At 40.4% G+C, this 18423-nt stretch overlaps 1 protein-coding gene across 17 annotated transcripts in view; it reads right to left on the bottom strand.

Annotated features, from left to right (window-relative positions):
• The window catches only part of LOC140518407 (protocadherin gamma-C4), a 204745-nt gene that overhangs the window by 93167 nt on the left and 93155 nt on the right, over nt 1–18423 (bottom strand). Inside the window, exon 1 of one of the 17 annotated variants that reach the window (XM_072630572.1) lies at nt 12605–18400. The exons of 14 other annotated variants lie outside the window; for them this stretch is intronic. In XM_072630572.1, the coding sequence (XP_072486673.1) occupies nt 12605–15016 (2412 nt within the window). In that variant the 5' untranslated portion in view covers nt 15017–18400. Of the gene's footprint in view, nt 1–13; nt 4695–4792; nt 12532–12604; nt 18401–18423 lie in introns of those variants that run through there. 2 more of the 17 variants (XM_072630569.1, XM_072630560.1) reach the window with 2 other exon arrangements.

Raw genomic sequence — 18423 nt, 5'->3', positions numbered from 1 at the left:
AACACAAACTCACGGGAGTCAAAGGAGGATCATGAATGGAACACCTCGAATCTTCTGGTACTAAGAGTGGTTTTGTCTTCTCACAGCTGTGCAGACTTAAGAGGGTATCAGCATAGTTGGGTTGGGGAAATATCAAATGGCTCTTCCGAGAGTCAGTGGTAAGAGAAATCTCATGAGAATAAGTCTGGAGAAAAGCTTGAACCCCATCGATGCCCGTGAACTGTGAAGCAGGGACACTGTCTAAATGGTCACTGCCTGGACCTAAGGGCTGGGAAGTCCGCCACCTCCATATCCTGAGCGCCAGCAGGACAATGATGAAGGCAAAAAACAAGGAAGAAACTGAAGCTACAGCGATGACTAGGTAGAGTGTGAGACTAGAGTCTTCGAGGTCAGAGGAGGCCTCTTGGCTGCTAAGATCTGAGAGGATTTCGGGGATGCTGTCGGCCACTGCCACTGTCACAGTGATAGTGGCAGACCGAGGCGGTTCCCCTTTGTCAGAGACCACCACCAGCAGACTCTGTTTGAGAGAATCTTTGTTCATGAAAGCCCTGGCAGTTCTGATTTCTCCAGTGTGTAGACCCACAGAGAAAAGGCCAGGTTCTGTGACCTTGAGTAGACGGTAGGACAGCCAGGCATTCTGACCAGAGTCTTTATCCACTGCCACCACCTTGGTCACCAGGTAACCTGACTCTGCAGACCGAGGAGCCAACTCCACTCCTGTGGAGCCATCGGTGGGCAAGGCAGGATACAGAATTTCTGGGGCATTGTCATTTTGGTCCAGGATGAATAGTGTCAGAGACACATTGCTGCTGAGAGGCGGGTTCCCCGCGTCTCGAGCCGTCACTCGTAGTTGCAAGTCCCGGAACTGTTCATAATCAAAGGAGCTCAGAGCATAGAGGATGCCATTCTCTGAATTAATAGAGATGTAGGAGGATAGAGGTACCCCGTGGAAGATGTCTTCCTCAATAGAGTAGGTGACGTGAGAGTTCTCTTCGCTGTCTGGATCACAGGCGGTCACAGAATAAATGGAAGCCCCTCTAACGTTGTTCTCCTCGATGTAGGCAGAGTAGGATAACTGATTAAAGGTAGGAGGATTGTCGTTAGTGTCTGCCACCTGCAAGAAGATGTGAATGTCTGTGGACAGTGGTGGTGTTCCCTGATCTATAGCTGTTATGGTAATGTTGTATGAAGAAATCTTCTCCCTATCTAGGGCTCTGTCTGTCACTAGACGATGATAACCGTCAATTGACTTTTCTAGTTTAAAAGGAAGATTCTTCGAGACAGAGCACGTGACAAGGCCATTCTCCCCGGAGTCTCGATCATGCACGTTTAAAAGGGCAATTACAGTCCCTGGGGGAGAATTTTCTGTCACTGGGCTAAATAGAGAGGTGATAGTCACTTCTGGGCTATTGTCATTTAAATCCAAAACGGTAACCAGCACTTTAGCTCTTGCTAAAAAAGCATCGCCATCCTCAGCTTGTATTTCTGTTTCATAAAAGTTAGATTTTTCGTAGTCTAGATCTCCAGATATTGTTATTTCCCCAGTCCTTACGTTAACCTGGAATATCTCTAGTTTTTTTTCATCCTGTCTCCGAAATGAATAGAACACTTCCCCATTGACTCCTTCATCTGGATCAGTGGCATTCACCGTGAGCAGAACTGTCCCCCTAGGCACGTTCTCCGGAATACTCACGCTGTACACTGACTGAGTAAACACTGGAGCGTTGTCATTCGCATCGAGGACAGTCACGCGGACTTGAGCTGTGCCGGAATGCACTGGATTTCCTCCATCAGAGGCCGTGAGGATGAGGTGGTGAACTGGCTTCTCCTCCCGGTCCAGGGCTCGCTCTAGCACCAACTCTGGGTATTTGGTCCCGTCAGCTCGGTTTTGCACAAGCAGAGAGAAGTGGTGATTGGAGCTCAGTTCGTAGCTCTGGAGAGAATTCATCCCCACATCCGGATCAAATGCTTCCGGAAGAGGAAATCGCATTCCCGGAGCTGCGGTTTCAGTGATTTTAACTTCTACTTGTTCTACCTGGAATTTCGGTACATTATCATTAATATCTGTTATTTTCACTTCTACTGCAAAGAGTTTTACTTTGTCCTCCTCCAACACATTGAAATTCAACCGGCACTGGGCGCTCTGAGCGCAGAGCTCCTCCCTGTCTATTCTGTCCGCGGTGACTAAGCTGCCGCTTCTGATATTCAGAGCAAAATGCTGCTTCTTACCTCTGGTGACTATGCGGACTCCGCGCTCCGCCAGCTCCCACGACTGCAGCCCCAGGTCCTTAGCCACGTTGCCCACAAAAGAGCCCTTCTCCATCTCCTCGGGCACTGAGTAACGGATCTGCGTAGCCCGGCTGTTCCCCAACATCCCAAGGAAGAAACAAAGCAGGACTCGCCCTCTGCAGTCCCGGCGCCTTTGAAAATCAGCCATCGCTTTCTTGCTGCTGGTTTAACCGATTTTCCAGTAATTCAGACTGTCTAGATCACTTCTTGTATCCTCTGTATCGCAAGTTGTCGACATCCAAAGGTTGAGCCCTGAGCTTGGAGAGCACAGGAGCTGAGTCTCTGTGCAGCCCCAGACTGTGTATGTCTGATATGCCGGGGCTTTGAGCCTTAAGAGTTGTGGGTTGTGCTGGAGCTTCCCACGTAGTTCTCTTCCTGATTGGTGAACAGCGGCGCCCAGAGTCCTAACCAGTTACTACATTCGCTGCACACGTCATTGGAAAGAAAAGGAAAACCACCTAACCTTTATCATATGCTTTGTTTCTTGCTACATAACATTGTTCCCCATTCTCTCTTTACTTATTATATTCTGAAGGAAGTTACCTTTCTTTTGTTCTGAGAGCATAGGGGAGGAGATAAAGTTCTATAGTATAATTGAATGTTAAATTCCAATAAAATATTTATTGGTCCTAATTTGAACTCTAAGGTCCTTTTCACATTTGGCAGATATTCACAAATGTCTTTAGAAAGAGAGTTCTTTGTTCTTCCTATATATTTCATCAGGGAAAGAATATTTTTACTTACTTTCTCGTCTCTTTGGGAAGTATTAATTTAAATATTCCAGCTACACTCTTAGTATGAGTGTATAAAAGAATACAACTCTTTTAAAATATACAACACAAATTTGTACTAAGGATTTCATTTAGACAACACTGTCGGATATTAATGTTGTTTGGAGGACAGTTTTGCTATGACTGTCCTTTTTCTTTTCTTTCTAAAATAATTTTTAGAAGAAAATATAGAGTACACTTCTCTTCTTGCAATCCCAAATTTTCATTGAGACACAATGTGAAAGAATGCTTAAATAATTAATTTATTGGGCCCATAATCTCATTTGCTGTAGGGAATTCCCTTTACCACAGCTGTTCTTCAAATTATGACCTTGGTGAGTTCTGGGGACACTGAGAGGTTAAGGGACTTACCCAGGCTTACACGTTCAGTATAGGTCAGAGGCAGAATTTGAACCCATATCTTCCATACTCTGAGACCTTTATGCTATCCACTATACCATGCTGCCTCTCTTAAATATATTCTTATGTATAAGCTATCAAATTGATGGAATTCAATAATTTGAGACAGGAACAGAAATCATATAAACTTGATACTCTCACACTAAATGTGTGTTAAAGAATTATGTAAAAAATTAATATTTGGGATGACTTTCTGAGAGGGAGAGGGGAGGAATACTTGGGATTACTATGATGGCGTAAGAAACAGAAAATGTCAATAAAATACATTTTTTTAAAGGAGGGAAAAGAACTATATGTACCAACTCTATTGTTACCTTGTAAAAACGTATAATGAAAACTGTTTGTTTTCTGTTGAGATGACTATTGAAAATTTGTTTTCTATTTTAGGCAGTTCATAAGAAAGTCAAGAGCTGGAATCTTTACTAAGCACATTAAGCAAAAAAAAAAACCTAATAGATAAAGAACATTAGTATTAAGTGAAGGTAGAGGATAGTTCTGGCTATATATTAGAAATGAAGGGAGAAATTATAGCAGAATTAATCTAGCCCCAGGGGTTTAGGTTTAGAAGCAACAAGGTACTATTGGGGTTTTTTTTTTTTAAACTTTGCTTGTGGAATGAAAGAAAAAATGATTATGAGGGTTTGGAGTTGTATATATTGATAGAAACATAATAATTCTTTTTTTCTTTCATAAAAAAGTCTTCCTCTAGCAGCTAAGTAAAACCAAGGCTAGAAAAGAGATTAATTTTGGCTAAGAGAAAAGCTGCAGTGTATTTTGCATGGAGTAAACTTGAGGAACAACAAGCTGACAACGATTCAGTAAGTAAGAATAAGGAACAAAGTGTCTCTTTCTTTAGTTACTATAACGATAGAAAGGGATAGTAGCTAAAGGAGAAGAAATCTTAATCATATCTTAACACTGGTGTAAAAAGCTTCCCTGCTTCCACAATCTGCTTGCATATATAATATTTATTTAAAAACAACTAGCTATTTTCCCACATTAATAAGTTTTGCTGAATCAAGGAGGAAGAGCGGAGCCACCCTTCAGGATTTCAAGACAAGTATTACTATATTTCTTGAATTTGTCAAACTAACCAGACTCAGGTGTGTATATAAAATAAATGCTCAGTTTTGACCAGAAGAATAAAACGCTTTGAAGACTAAAATGGCAAAACCAAGATTATTAAGATTGTGATTAAGATAAGATTCCTGAAATGAATCACAAACTATGATAATAATATAAATTTTGGAGAAAATGTGGAAATTGAATACAGCAATGAAAAAGAAAAGATAGTCAAATAAAAGAAAGCTCACCATAACTAGAGTCTCAGGGCAGGAAATGGAATCGTCGACCCCAAATGGTGGATATGAAGGCCGAGATGAATCAAAGGAAAGGAGATCCTGTCCTGGATTTAAGGGACCATTGCACTTGGGGACATTAAATGCTGTCTTTCCCTGGTCCGTGGTCACACAGAGATTGTAGGAATAAGACAAAGTACCCTCGCTGTAGTTTGTGGAAAGACCGGGTCCAGATTTAGAGCAAAGATTTGGTTGCAAACTGCCCCACACTTTGGGACTGGAGGATTTCCGAAGTCTCAGTGTGATGGCCAGAATCACTGTGAGGAGAAACAGCACCGAGACTACAGCCAAAGCTATTACCAAATAAAACTGTAATTCAGACTGAGGGTCTAATATATCAGAGAGCTCCTCTTTCATTTTAGGCAACGCCTCCTGCAGGCTATCTGCAAAGACCAGGTGCAGAGCCACAGTGGCAGAGAGAGGGGGCTGCCCTCGGTCCTGCACCGAGACCAGAAGTCGGTGCCGGGCAGAGTCACGTTCAGTTAGACTCCTTGCTGTCCGGACCTCGCCTGTTTGCAGCCCCAGGCTGAAGAGTCCCGGATCCGTGGCCTGCAATACATGATAGGCCAGCCAGGCATTGTGTCCCGAGTCAGCGTCCACCGCCACCACCTTGGTGACCAGATAGCCTGGTTCAGCTGAGCGAGGGACCATGTCGAAGACTGCTGAGCCGTCTGGGCTCAAGGTAGGGTAGAGAATGTTTGGGGCATTGTCATTTCGATCCAAGATGAACACGTTTAGGGTAACATTGGTGCAGAGGGTCGGAGAGCCTGAGTCACAGGCCTGAAGAATCACCTCGAAGGTTTGGATCTGCTCATAGTCGAAGGAGCGCTGAGCGAAGATGTCCCCGTTGTGGCCACTGATAGACACATAGGAGGATCGTGGCACAGGAGCTAGGTCACTGCCGATGATGGAATAGGACACCTGGCCATTCTCCTCTAGGTCCGGGTCAGAGGCTGAGACTCTAGCAATGGAGGCTCCAGAGGGATTGTTTTCAGGGACATAAATGACATAAGAAGGGAGTAGGAAAACAGGAGAGTTATCATTAACGTCACCAACAACCAAGGTGAGGATTTTGCTGGTGGATAAAGAGGGACTTCCTTTGTCTGTGGCAATCACGGTGACGTTATACTCTGGGATCTGTTCCCTGTCCAGGGGCCCATTTGTCATTAATTTGTAAGAGTTTTTTGAAGAAGATGAAATTTTAAATGGGACATTACCTTTTATTTTACAAGAGACCTCTCCATTGTGTCCAGAGTCTTTATCACGTGTTTTGATCAATGCAATCACGGTGTTGGGCAAAATGTCCTCTGGAATTACAGTGGGTATGGATTGTAGTATAACTTCTGGAGCATTGTCATTTACGTCTAACACTTCAATTTCAACTGTGCTCTGTGTAACCAGTCCACCTCCATCCCTCGCTTCCACTACCAATGAGTAGTCTTTGTTTTTTTCAAAATCGATACTTTCTGCAGTTGTAATTTCTCCACTATTAACGTCTAGATCAAATACCTGCCAGTAGCCTTGACCTGTGCTTCGGAAAGAGAAGGTGATTTCTGCGTTGACCATCTCATCTTTGTCTGTGGCCATCACTTGTAACACGGAGGAGCCCCGAGGCAAGTTCTCTGGAAGACTGACTCTGTAGACATCCTGGCTGAAGATTGGGGCATTATCATTAGCATCTGTGACTTTGATCCGGATCTGAGTGGTGCTGCTTCGAGCAGGGTCTCCACCATCCACAGCAGTCAGGAACAATTGATGAAAACTCTGTGACTCCCGATCCAGGGACTTCTCCAATACCAATTCTGGATATTTATTGCCATCTTTATTTTGCTTATTCACTAGTGAGAAATCGGCATTGGGACTGAGGTGGTATTTCTGAAGAGAGTTGATGCCGACATCTGCATCCTGTGCTGATAGAAGGATAAATCTGGCTCCTGGCAGGGTAGATTCGCTTATTTCCAAATCAAAGTCATCTTGACTGAATTGTGGCGAATGGTCGTTTATATCCTCTATCTCCACCGTTATGTGAAAAAAATTTAGTGGATTTTCAGCGACTGTTTCGAAATCGAGGGCACACAAAGGCTTCTTCCCGCATATCTGCTCTCGGTCTATTCTTTCTCTGATCATTAGTTCCCCGCTCTCCGACCTTACAGTAAAGTATTCTCTTTCTCCACTAACCCGCAGTTTCCGAGTTCGCAAGTCTGGGACCTCCAGTCCCAGATCCTTAGCGAGATTCCCAACCACAGACCCTTTCGCCATTTCTTCTGGAATAGAATAGCGGATTTGCTCCGAAAGCGCTAGGCAGAATAAAGACACCAAGAATGGAAACAGTACCTGCGGCACCAGTACCCTGCCCGTCTGGTTTTCCATTCTTCTTTCTCTCTCCAGCTTTCTCTCCAACTCAGGGAAACCTGGTTTCGCGTTTACAGTTGTCACTAGGATTCTAAGAGTCTCGGCGACCAAGGGTAAGTAGCCCTACTCTGTGTGGTGACGGATCTGTGCAGGGTCTCCGGGGTAGCTAGCGCCAGGGACTGAAATACCGATTCTCCTCTAAGATGCGAGCCCTATGACTGCGCAGAGAAATCTCCCAGCAGGAAGTTCCCACAAATGGATCTGTTTCATATCTGCCTCTGTGCTGTCCGACAGCGGCGCTCAGAGTCCTCAGTGGAAACTGCAGTCCTTGACATAGCTTACCCAGCTAAAAATTATTTTCTGCTTCTGCTCAATGTAGCAATTCAATTTTTTGAAATATCGAATCCTTAATTTTGTCTCTACACATTTTTTTTACTCTTTTCTGAACACCAGAAGATCCACCAGCGTTCTTTCTTTTTTCCATTAAAAAGCCTCTAGCTCCAGCCACAATGCATTCAATCAATTTTTGCCCTTGTTTTTTTTGCAAGAGCAAATAAATCTTGCAAGGTTTCTTGAGCATTACCCACCATTTGTACTTCAATTCCACACTGAAATAATACGCACTTACTGTGGGGCATCCTCACTGACGAAATCTCATAGAAAGCTGTGTAACCTACTTATATTGAAAACCATGCTGTAATGGATAGAATGATGGGCTTAAATGCTGTCTCAAGAACTAAACAACTGTGACTGAGCAAAAGACTCTCGGAGTCTCAGGTTCCTTAAAGGGGGATAATAATGCACTTACTTCACAAAGCCATGAGCTTCAAAGTAAAACACTCTAGAATTTCTATGCTGATTATAGTTACTGATTTCCATATTTCACTATCCCTCTAACACATTTTGTTCTCAGTTAAGAAAAAGACTCTTTTCATGGTTGAATGCACAATTTCTAATATTTCTTAGTACCCACATCAGCCCTAAAATGTTTGACAACAGGAAGGCACCTAATTCTTCCAAGCTCCTAAAAAATAATTTTAGGCACAATGGTATGAACTCACTAAATAAGGACTTTCTAAGCTCCTATTTTTGCCATTGCAGTGATGTGAACATCAAGATCACTGGAAGTTTATTTGGGTCATTTTTTGCACTCTAAGGAAAGCTATTAGTCTGCCCATTCTGTATTGGGTCAAAAGGATGGAGGCAATTTATCTAACGAGTTACCTCCTCTTCATTGAATATTTCTTTTGTCTTTTAAATTTACGAGCTCTTTGGGATTGGTAATGGAACAGTGGACAGTTTTTATTTTTTAAAGTGATGAATGTATTTTTTATATTTTTCTCTCAGTCGGTCACGAATTTCCTAACCACAAGAAAACTTTCGTAAGATTTCCCCACAAGTGCTATCATCCTCAGATACTACAACAGGTTTGCAATTCATTTTATGATGAAGGAAGACAGGGAAACTCAAATGTTTTTACATCAAATTACCAGAAGATCCATCTTTTCAAGATCACCGGGATAACTAACAGATAAAAAGCAATGTCTATTGTGTCAGCCATCGAATTACATGCAAATACCGTATGAATGCACAATTAAATGGCATCAGATTTCGGCTCCTATTTTCGTTGATATGAAGAGTTATTCGACTGATTCAATGAAATCACCTTATGGTTTGGGAGTCTTGTATATGCAGTATATCTCAAAGTTAACACTACAAAGTGTAGCAAAACACCAAACTTCCTTTTTTTTAAAAAAGCAACAAGTATATAATTGACAAGATGTAATCAAACATACATATCATCACATTAAGTTGTTTCACCGCATTTTCTAATAGAACAATAAGTGTCAACCCTTTGATAAGCTATTTTTATTTATGGTCAAGTTTCTTCTTTTATTTGACCAACTATTACTGCAGTGATGCTTTGTTGAACATCAATCAATATAAGGACCTTCTTCAAATACTGACACACAACATACACTGATAACACAGCGTCTAGGAGGAACTGAGATACAAGAGATATGCAAATGCTTACTTTTGAGAAGCCTTAGAAGACTGATGAAGACCTTCCAGATAGCTCTGTACTGAATCTTAGAACAAGAATCTGCTTTAGACCTATTCCTGAGTTCGTTCTGCACAGCCTGGGGATTTATTCAGATGCTACTAACTTTCTAAAGTCATGCAATTGAAATTCTACTCAGAAAAAAGCTAAACAAATAACCTTTCATTCCTCATTTAAGAAACAGGTTGTAAAAATGAAATGATCTTGTACAACTTAGGTAGGTTTAACATATGCTTCTTACATAAACGACTAAACAAGTAGACTTATGAACACATTCAAGTCATTCATCAATTGATAATGATTCTATACTATGACTGGGTGGGATTTATACCAGGAATGCAGGGCTGGTTCAATATTAGGCCCATGTCAATAACAAAAATAACAAAAATCACATGATTATCTCAATAGATGCAGGAAAATCTTTTGATAAAATAAAACACCTCTTCCTGTTAAAAACATAGGAACAAATGGAGCTTGTGTTAAAATTATAAATAGAATCTATCTAAAACCAAGAACAAGCATTATCTTTAATGGGGATAAACAAGAAGCTTTCCCAGTAAGATCAGAGGTGATGCAAGGATGTCCTTTATCACCTTATTATTTAGTGTTGTACTAGAAATGCTGGTTATAGCAAAAAGACAAGAAAGAGAAATTGAAAGAACAAAATAGGTAAAAAGGAAACAAAGCTATCACTCTTCGATGATATGATGGCATACCTAGAGAATCATAGAAAATCAACTTTAAAAAAATCTAGTGGAAACAACTAACTTCAGCAACATTGCAGGATAAACTTATATACATTAATGATATTTCCATATATTGCCAACAAAACCCAGCAGGACATACTCGGGAACTATAAGAACACAATTGCAATTTTTTTTTTTTTTGTTGCACAAAGACAGATCTAAACAATTGGAGAAATATTAATTACTTATTGGTACGCTGGGCCAATATCATAAAATGACAATTCTACCTAATTTACTTATTCACTGCCATGTCAATCAAACAACCAAAGAATTATTTTATAGAACTAGAAAAAATAATAACGAAACTCACCTGGAAGAACAAAAGGTCAAGAATTATCAAGGAAATCAATGAAAAAAAAAGGAAGGCAGTCTACCAGTACCAGATTTCAAACTATATTACAAAGTGTTAATCATCAAAACAATCAAGTACTGGCTAGGAACTAGAATGGTTGGTTGGTGTACTAGATTAGGTCCACAGTACACAGAAGTAAATGGCTATAGTACTCCAGAGTTTGAAAAAACCAAAGAGCCAACCTCTTGGGTCAATAACTCACTATTCAACAAAACTTGCTGGGAAAACTAGAAAGTAGTTTGGCAGAAACTAGGCATAGACTAACATCTAACACAATATGTCAAGAAAAGGTCAAAACTGGTACATGGTTCAGACATAAAGGATTACATAAACAAATTAGCAGAGCATGGGAAAAAATGTCAGATTTATGGATAAGGGAAGATTGCATGACCAAGCAAGAGATAGAGAGGATCATGGAAAGTGAAATACATAATTCTGATTACATTAAATTAAAAAAGGTTTTGTACAAACAAAGTCAATGCAGCCAAAATTAGAGGGAAAACAGAAAACTGGGGGATTTTTTTTTTTTTTTTTTGCTGCAAGTTTCTCTGATAAAGGCCTCATTTCTCAAATACATGGGAAACCTAACCAAATTTGTAAAAGTAAGAACCATTTTCCAATTGATAAATAGTTAAGGAATCAGAACAGGAAGTTTTCAGAAGTTAAAGCTGTCAATAATCATATGAAAAATGTTCTACATCACTAATAATTAAAGACATGCAAATTAAACTAATTCACACCCATCAGAGTGGCTAATATAACAGAAAAAGAAAATGACAGATGCTGGAAAGGTTGTGGAAAAAAAGAGATACACTAATGCACTGTTGGTGGAGCTGTGAATTGGTCTAATCATTTTGGAGAACAAATTGGAACTATGCCCAACGGGCAATAAAACTTTGCACACTCTTTGACCCAACAATAACACTAGTAGGTCTGAACACAAAAGAAATTTTTAAAAAAGAAGGGGGAAGGACCTATGTGTACAAAAATATTTATAAAAGCTCTTTTTGAGATAGCAAAGAATTGGAAATTGAGAGAATGTGCATATATTGGGGAATGGCTGAATAAGTTGTGGTATACGATGGTGTTGGAATACTATTGCGTTGTAAAAAATATCAAGGAGGCTGGTTTGAGAAAAAACTGATAAGACTTATATGAACTGATGCAAAGTGTAGTAAGCAGAAATGAGAGATCATTTGTGCACGGAAACAGTAATACTGTAACAACTGTGAATGACTTAGGTGCTCTGAGCAAAACTTTAACAACTGCGAAAGACTTAGCTACTCTGAGCCAAGACAATTCCAAAGGACTCATAATGAAAAAATGCTATCCACCTCCAGAGAAAGAATTGATGAACTGAATGCAGATTGAAGTGTATTTTTTCACTTTCTTAATTTTTCTCGCTTTTGGGAGGATGTAACATGTTTAATATGAATATATGTTTTGCATGTTTTCACATGTGTCATTGATATCATATTTTTTGCCTTCTCAATGGGAGGAGGAGAGACTGTAAGGAGGGAGAGTGTTTAGAATTCAAAATAAAAAAATCAATGTCAAAAAATCACTCATTTGTGTAAAGCGCATATGGTTATGACAATGAAGAATTCAAAGAATATGGGAAAACACATGAACTATTGCAAAATGAAGTAATCAGAACCAGGAATACAATATGCACAATGACTACTACAAAACAACTGGAAAAAAAAATAAAAGGATGAGCTAAATGCCATCAGTATATGACTGAATTTGGCCCTAGAGAAGAATTGAGAAAATGCAGCTCCCTCCCTTTTTTATAGAGATTGTGGGTATGAGATATTGCATGCATTGTTAAAAAATGTTTCATGAGCTTATTGATTTTGTTGCTTTGCTTTTTGTTGTTTTTTTTACCCCCTTTGTTACAAGGGTTGATTTGCTAGGAAGGGATGGAGGAAGGAATATATTCATGAACAAATGTGATGCAAAACCAAAGATGTTGATGAAATTAAAATAAAATAAAACTTAAATAGTGGAGTATAAGATAAACAACATAGAAAAGGTCTCATTCCCCAAACAAGTAAAACTATAAAGTATACCATCCTACATGGTTCATATTTTAAACATCAGCAGCAGAGTAAAGCAAACCAAATCCAACATACTTTTAAATATCTTTCAAATGAAAAGTTTAACTATCTGTATCTCCAAAGGAAAAAGAAGGCAAATGAAAACCCCAGGAAACAATTCCTTCAGAGCAGAGATTAGGAAAGAATTAAACTCACTTGGATAAAAGCAGATTCATCTTTGCATTCTTGAAATTCTCTGGCTGTTGATAAAGGTTCCTTTTTATCACAGCTCTGAATACTTAGAAGAGTGTCTGCATAGCTGGGTTGGGGAAAGATCAACTGGCTTTGTGGAGAGTCTGTGCTAAGGGAAACCTGGTGTGAATAGGTCTGAAGAAAAGCTCGTACTCCATCGATTCCGGGAAACTGAGTGTCAGGGACACCTCCAACATAGTCATTAGTTGACTCCAACAGTCGCGATGTCCTACACTGGCACAATCTGAATGTCAGTAAAACAATAATGAAAATGAAGAACAAGCAGGACACAGCAACTACAGAGATGACCAGGTAGAAAGTGAGGCTAGAGTCATCTGAAGACTTAGGAACTTCTAGGTTGCTGAGGTCTGAGAATATCTCAGGGATTCTGTCAGCTACAGCTACTGTGATGCTGACTGTGGTAGACAGAGACGGTTCCCCATTGTCTGTGACTGCAATCACCAGCTTCTGTTTAAGGATATCTTTATCTACAAAGGCCCGAGTAGTTCTGAGCTCCCCTGTGTGCAGTCCCACTGAGAAAAGCCCAGGTTCAGGGACTTTGAGGAGACTGTAAGAGAGCCAACCGTTCTGTCCTGAGTCTCTATCCACTGCCACCACTTTGGTTACCAAATAACCTGGCTCTGCAGAGCGAGGGGCCAACTCTACTCCAGTGGAGCCATCCATGGGGAAAGTGGGATACAAGATTTCGGGGGCATTGTCATTCTGATCCAGGATAAACAGAGTCAGGGACACTTTGGTGCTGAGAGGAGGGTCCCCAGAGTCGCGGGCTATTACTTGTAGTTGTAAATCTTGAAACAATTCATAATCGAAGGATCGAAGAGCATAGAGGACTCCTGTCTCTGAGTTGATGGAGACGTAATCTCTCTGAACATCACCCTCAATGGAGTAAGTGATATAGGAATTCTCTTCACTGTCGGGGTCATGGGCAGTTATGGAATAGATAGATGAGCCTCTGGGGTTGTTCTCCAGAATATAGACAGAATAAGATGTTTGACTAAAGCTGGGAGGGTTGTCATTGATGTCTGTAATTCTCAGAGAAAGTTGAGTAATTGTAAAAAGAGGAGGAGTACCCTGATCAGAAGCTGTCACCGTGATGTTATATTCGGAGATCTGCTCCCTGTCCAGAACGCCTTCAGTCACCAAACGTTGATAATTATTGAGAGACCTTTGGAGTTTGAAAGGCAGGTTAGCTGGAATCGAACAAAGGACAACACCATTTTCCCCAGAGTCTAGGTCATGTAAGTTGAAAAGGGCAACGATTGTCCCAGGTGGAGAGTTTTCCGGGACCGAACTGGTGAAAGAAGTGATGGTCACTTCTGGGGCGTTGTCATTCACATCCACGACTTTAACAGTCACTTTTGCGCTCGCAGAGAGCCCTGGTCCATCACTGGCTTGAATTTCTAACTCGTAAAGCTTAGTTTTCTCATAATCCAACAGTTGCTTAGTTACTATTTCTCCTTTATGGGAATCTAAGTAAAAAATATCTGAAACTGGTCTTTTAAGATTCTGGAATGAATATGTCACTTCCCCGTTGAATCCTTCATCCCTATCAGTGGCGTTCACCCTGAGTAGCACAGTTCCGACAGGCACATTCTCTGGAACACTCACGTGATAAATAGATTGAGTAAACACTGGCTCGTTGTCGTTTAAATCCAAGACAATCACGCGAATGCTGATGGTGCCGGAGAGGGCTGGATCTCCCCCATCCGAGGCCGTGAGGGTGAGGTGATAAACAGGATCTTCTTCCCGATCTAGGGACTGTTCCAGTAACAGTCTCGGATACTTGGCTCCATCGTCTCCAGTTCGCACAAGCAGGGAGAAGTGATCATTCGGACTTAGCTGGTAGTTCTGGAGGGAATTCATTCCGACATCTGCATCCCATGCACTAGGAAGCCCAAACTGCGCTCCCTGGGCTGCATTTTCATTGATTTTAACATCTAATTCTTCTGCCTGGAAACGAGGGGTGTTGTCATTAGTATCTCTTATTTCCACCTCTATGGAATACAGGTCCATTTTATCCTCAAGTAGAAGCTCAAAACCTATCAAACACTGTGCGCTCTGGGTGCAGAGCTCTTCCCTGTCAATTCTGTCTGCTGTGACTAAGCTGCCTCTTTTGACATTCAATGCAAAAGGCTGAGTCCTACCTCGGGACACTATGCGAGCTCCCCGCTCCGACAACTCCCGCGGCTCCAACCCCAGGTCCTTGGCAATGTCTCCCACGAAAGAGCCCTTCTCCATCTCCTCGGGCACCGAGTAGAGGATTTTCCTGGCTCCTGTCTCCCAAAGCGTCCCGAGGAGAAAGCAAAGCAAAATGGCTTGCCTTCTGCGGTATCCGAGCTTCTGTCCAACCGCCATTGCTGCAGCGCGGGGGAATTGTTCGTTTGTATATTCTGTCTGGAGCACTATGTTTCGAGTGGGGCTTCCTTGGAGATGAGGCAATCAGCATTAACCGGTGGATTTCTGAGTTCAGAGGAATCGGGGGCTGAATTTCCGAGCAACCTCTGCTGCTCTGTATCTGATTTGCTGGTGTCTTAGAAAATGGAGAGCGGGGATGGTCCTGCTGGATCTCTGAATATATTTCTCTCCTTGATTGGTGAACAGCGGCGCCCAGAGTCTCAAACTGTTACCACACCATTAAGTAAAGGAAATTGTTCAAAATCTTCGTTCTCTCTCCTTTATTTCTTTTAAACATAATTTTAAAAAATGTTTTTGTTACTTCTTATCTGAAATGCAGCGATGATACAAAGCACGTTGTAACTATTTGTGGCTATTTCCCTCTGAAAACACTCTCTACCTTTCTTTTGGTTAAACCAGTTGGACCAAGAGCTGTTTAACATTTCTTATCGATGACTCAGAGAAAGGCAAGATATGATAGCATATCTTATCAGATTTTCAGGCTACTCAAAGCTGGAGAAACACCTAACCTGATGTAGGATGGAGTAAGGATCTCTAGGAAGGTAAAGGTCAATAAGGACACATAGGAAGTCTTACAGTTGGTTCAATAAATCAACTTCACAAGTACAAGATGGTTGAGGGCATGATTAGACAGCAGTTTGAAAAAAGATCTAGGTATATTGAAAGTTGAGTACATGTGTTTTTCATATATGTATGCACCTATACATATGCATGTACATTGATGTAAACATAAATTCAATATGAAGTAGCTGTGTATGACGTGACAGCCAAAACAATTTGCGTTCCATTAAGATAAACACTTCTGCTAATAAGGAGGTGATAATTCTTCTGAGCTCTTCACTGCTCAGATCTCATCTGCAACATTGTGTTCAGTTCTTGGTCTCATGATTTAGAAAGGACATTGATAAATTTTAGAGTGTTCAGAGAAGCAATTCGGTGGCACAGTGGATAGAGTGCTGGACCTGAAGTCAGGATTTAAATCTAGACATTTATTAGCTGTGTGACCCTGAGGAAGTCACTTAACCCTGTTTGCCTCAGTTTCCTCACCTGTAAAATGAGCTGGAAAAAGAAACGGCAAACCACTACAGTATCTTTGCCAAGAAAACCCCAATGGGGTCACAAAGAGTCAGACACAACTGAACAACAACAACAAAAATTCAGGAACTCAACTGGGATGATGAAGGGCCTGGAGTCCAGGCTTAGGTGAAGTAATTGGAGAAGTGTATCCTGGAGAAGAAAAGATTCAGGAAGGCACGAAAGACGTTTTCAAGTATTTGAAAGACTGTACTATAGAAGAGAGATTAGACTGATTCTGTTTGGCAACAAATGACAGAAGCCAGAGCAATGGGTGGAAGCTACAAAGATGCAAACTTAGGCTTGACACCAGGAGAGATTTCTTAATCATTAAAGCTAGCTTAATGTGAGGTGTGTAGCCTTGGGATGCAGTGAGTTTCCTTCTCATTGGATATTTGAAGCACAGGCTGGATGAGCACTGTAAAATACATTTTAATTGGGATTCCTTTTTGCACATAGGTTGGACTAGTTGAATGCTGAATTCTTTTCCACCTCATTATCCTGTGGTTATTTCCATTTTCTTCCTTGGGGTTCTCATCTTATTCTTCATCCTGAGACTCAGTAGGAACATTCCAGGAATTCCCAATGTAAATCAGTCTCCTAGTGTTCTCTTGGACAATTATTTATGTGACAGAGAAACAGAAAAACCTTTTTTCTTTTTTCACGAAGTGGAGTTTTATTCCCCTGAGGTTTTCATATTGCCTTCTAACGTTACTTGAGAAAATCCTGGTCATCATTTGCTGTTTAATACAGATGAAGAGACTGAGGAGGGATCACATTTGATTCTCACAACAATCCAGTGAAATAGGTATTATTCTTTCCATTTTACAGTTGAGGAAATTAAGGCAGCCCATGGTCAAGTGACTTGCCCAGGGTCACACAACTAGTAAGTAGCAGAGGTAGATTTGAACTCAAGTCTTGCTGATTCTGGAACCAGCTCTTTATCCATCTTGAGAGCAGTTGTTGCAGTATTGTATTATGTCAATTAAATTGATATATTTGTATATAATAATATATGCTCTCTTTATCTTGGATCATAAGTACACCCTTAACTCTTTAAAAAATATTATTTTATTTGTTTAGCTTGTATATCCTCATACCTGTTTTGCACCTTAGAACCTAACATATAGACCTTTCTCCATCCAAAAAAAAGAAATTTTCCAAAAGAAGAAATAGATCCTGGGAATTTTCTTTAAGCTTTAGTAATGGTGACAAAGCTATTCAAAACAAATAGAATTTTTGTGATGAAGAGAATGAATACCTATATTATGTTTGCTAAACTAGAGGATATAAAATAGGTGACCTATAAAAGTCACCATAAATACCCAATAGAGTAGAATGCACCTATGAATTATGGATTTCTACACTACATTAACTTAGATGAAAGGCCTGAGAAAATTAAATATGTTATTCATATTTCCCAAATATTCAGACTTCATTATCTCTGTTAGTCACAACCTCAATATTTCTAACAGTATCTCTTCAAAAGGAGAATTCTGACCAGAATATGAATAATCACGGTACCATTTTATTATATTGATCCCAAGAAAATTTGTTCGTGAATTCATTGGAAGGGGGAAGTTTGCAGTTCTAAGCATGATGGGGGGAGTAACATTTGTAATAATTTTAGAAGCATTAAGTTAGACAGTAAACCCCAGTAGGGATCCTTGACAAAGTTTATAGCAGGAACTTTGATTGGAATACAATATTTTTCAATCTGATGGAAGTATAACTAGCACATATGCTGGAATGGGGAAGATCCTAGGATATTAAGGGAATGTTCTGATTTCTCAAAATTATTTGTTATTTTGCTACAAAGAATACACATAAGCCAATACTTCAAGGACTTATGATTTCCTGTGTATGAGTGTTCCTCCCACTCCAGAAGCTAGAAACTCCTCTAGGATATAATAGAATGCAGTGGAAAGTTGGTGTGATAAAACAATTAATTATACAAAAGTCGAGCCAGTGGTGAGGCTCTCTGAATTTAGCACAAAATCATCTTCTAACGGTACAAATACAGTCTATTATCCGACCATATTTGAAGGCTTCAAACTCGCCACAAGTTTCGAGAGATTGTGTTCCTAGGGCATAGGTTTCAAGAACTTAATAGTACGGCTTATAGTACGGCTTTAGTGGAAATGCCAGAATATACCACCTTATAAGTGGGAGTAGGTTATAAAAGTTTTTCTTTTTTCTGTTTTTTAGAATAGGAAGGATTACACTGTTAGAATTTTTAAAACTAGATAATTGATACAAAATATTAACATTAA

This window comes from Notamacropus eugenii, chromosome 1, assembly GCF_028372415.1.
Source record: "Notamacropus eugenii isolate mMacEug1 chromosome 1, mMacEug1.pri_v2, whole genome shotgun sequence".
NCBI classification, from domain to species: Eukaryota; Metazoa; Chordata; class Mammalia; order Diprotodontia; family Macropodidae; genus Notamacropus; species Notamacropus eugenii.
The sequence above is the reverse complement of the archived record's forward strand: the minus strand, read 5'-3'. Positions and strand labels throughout refer to the sequence as shown.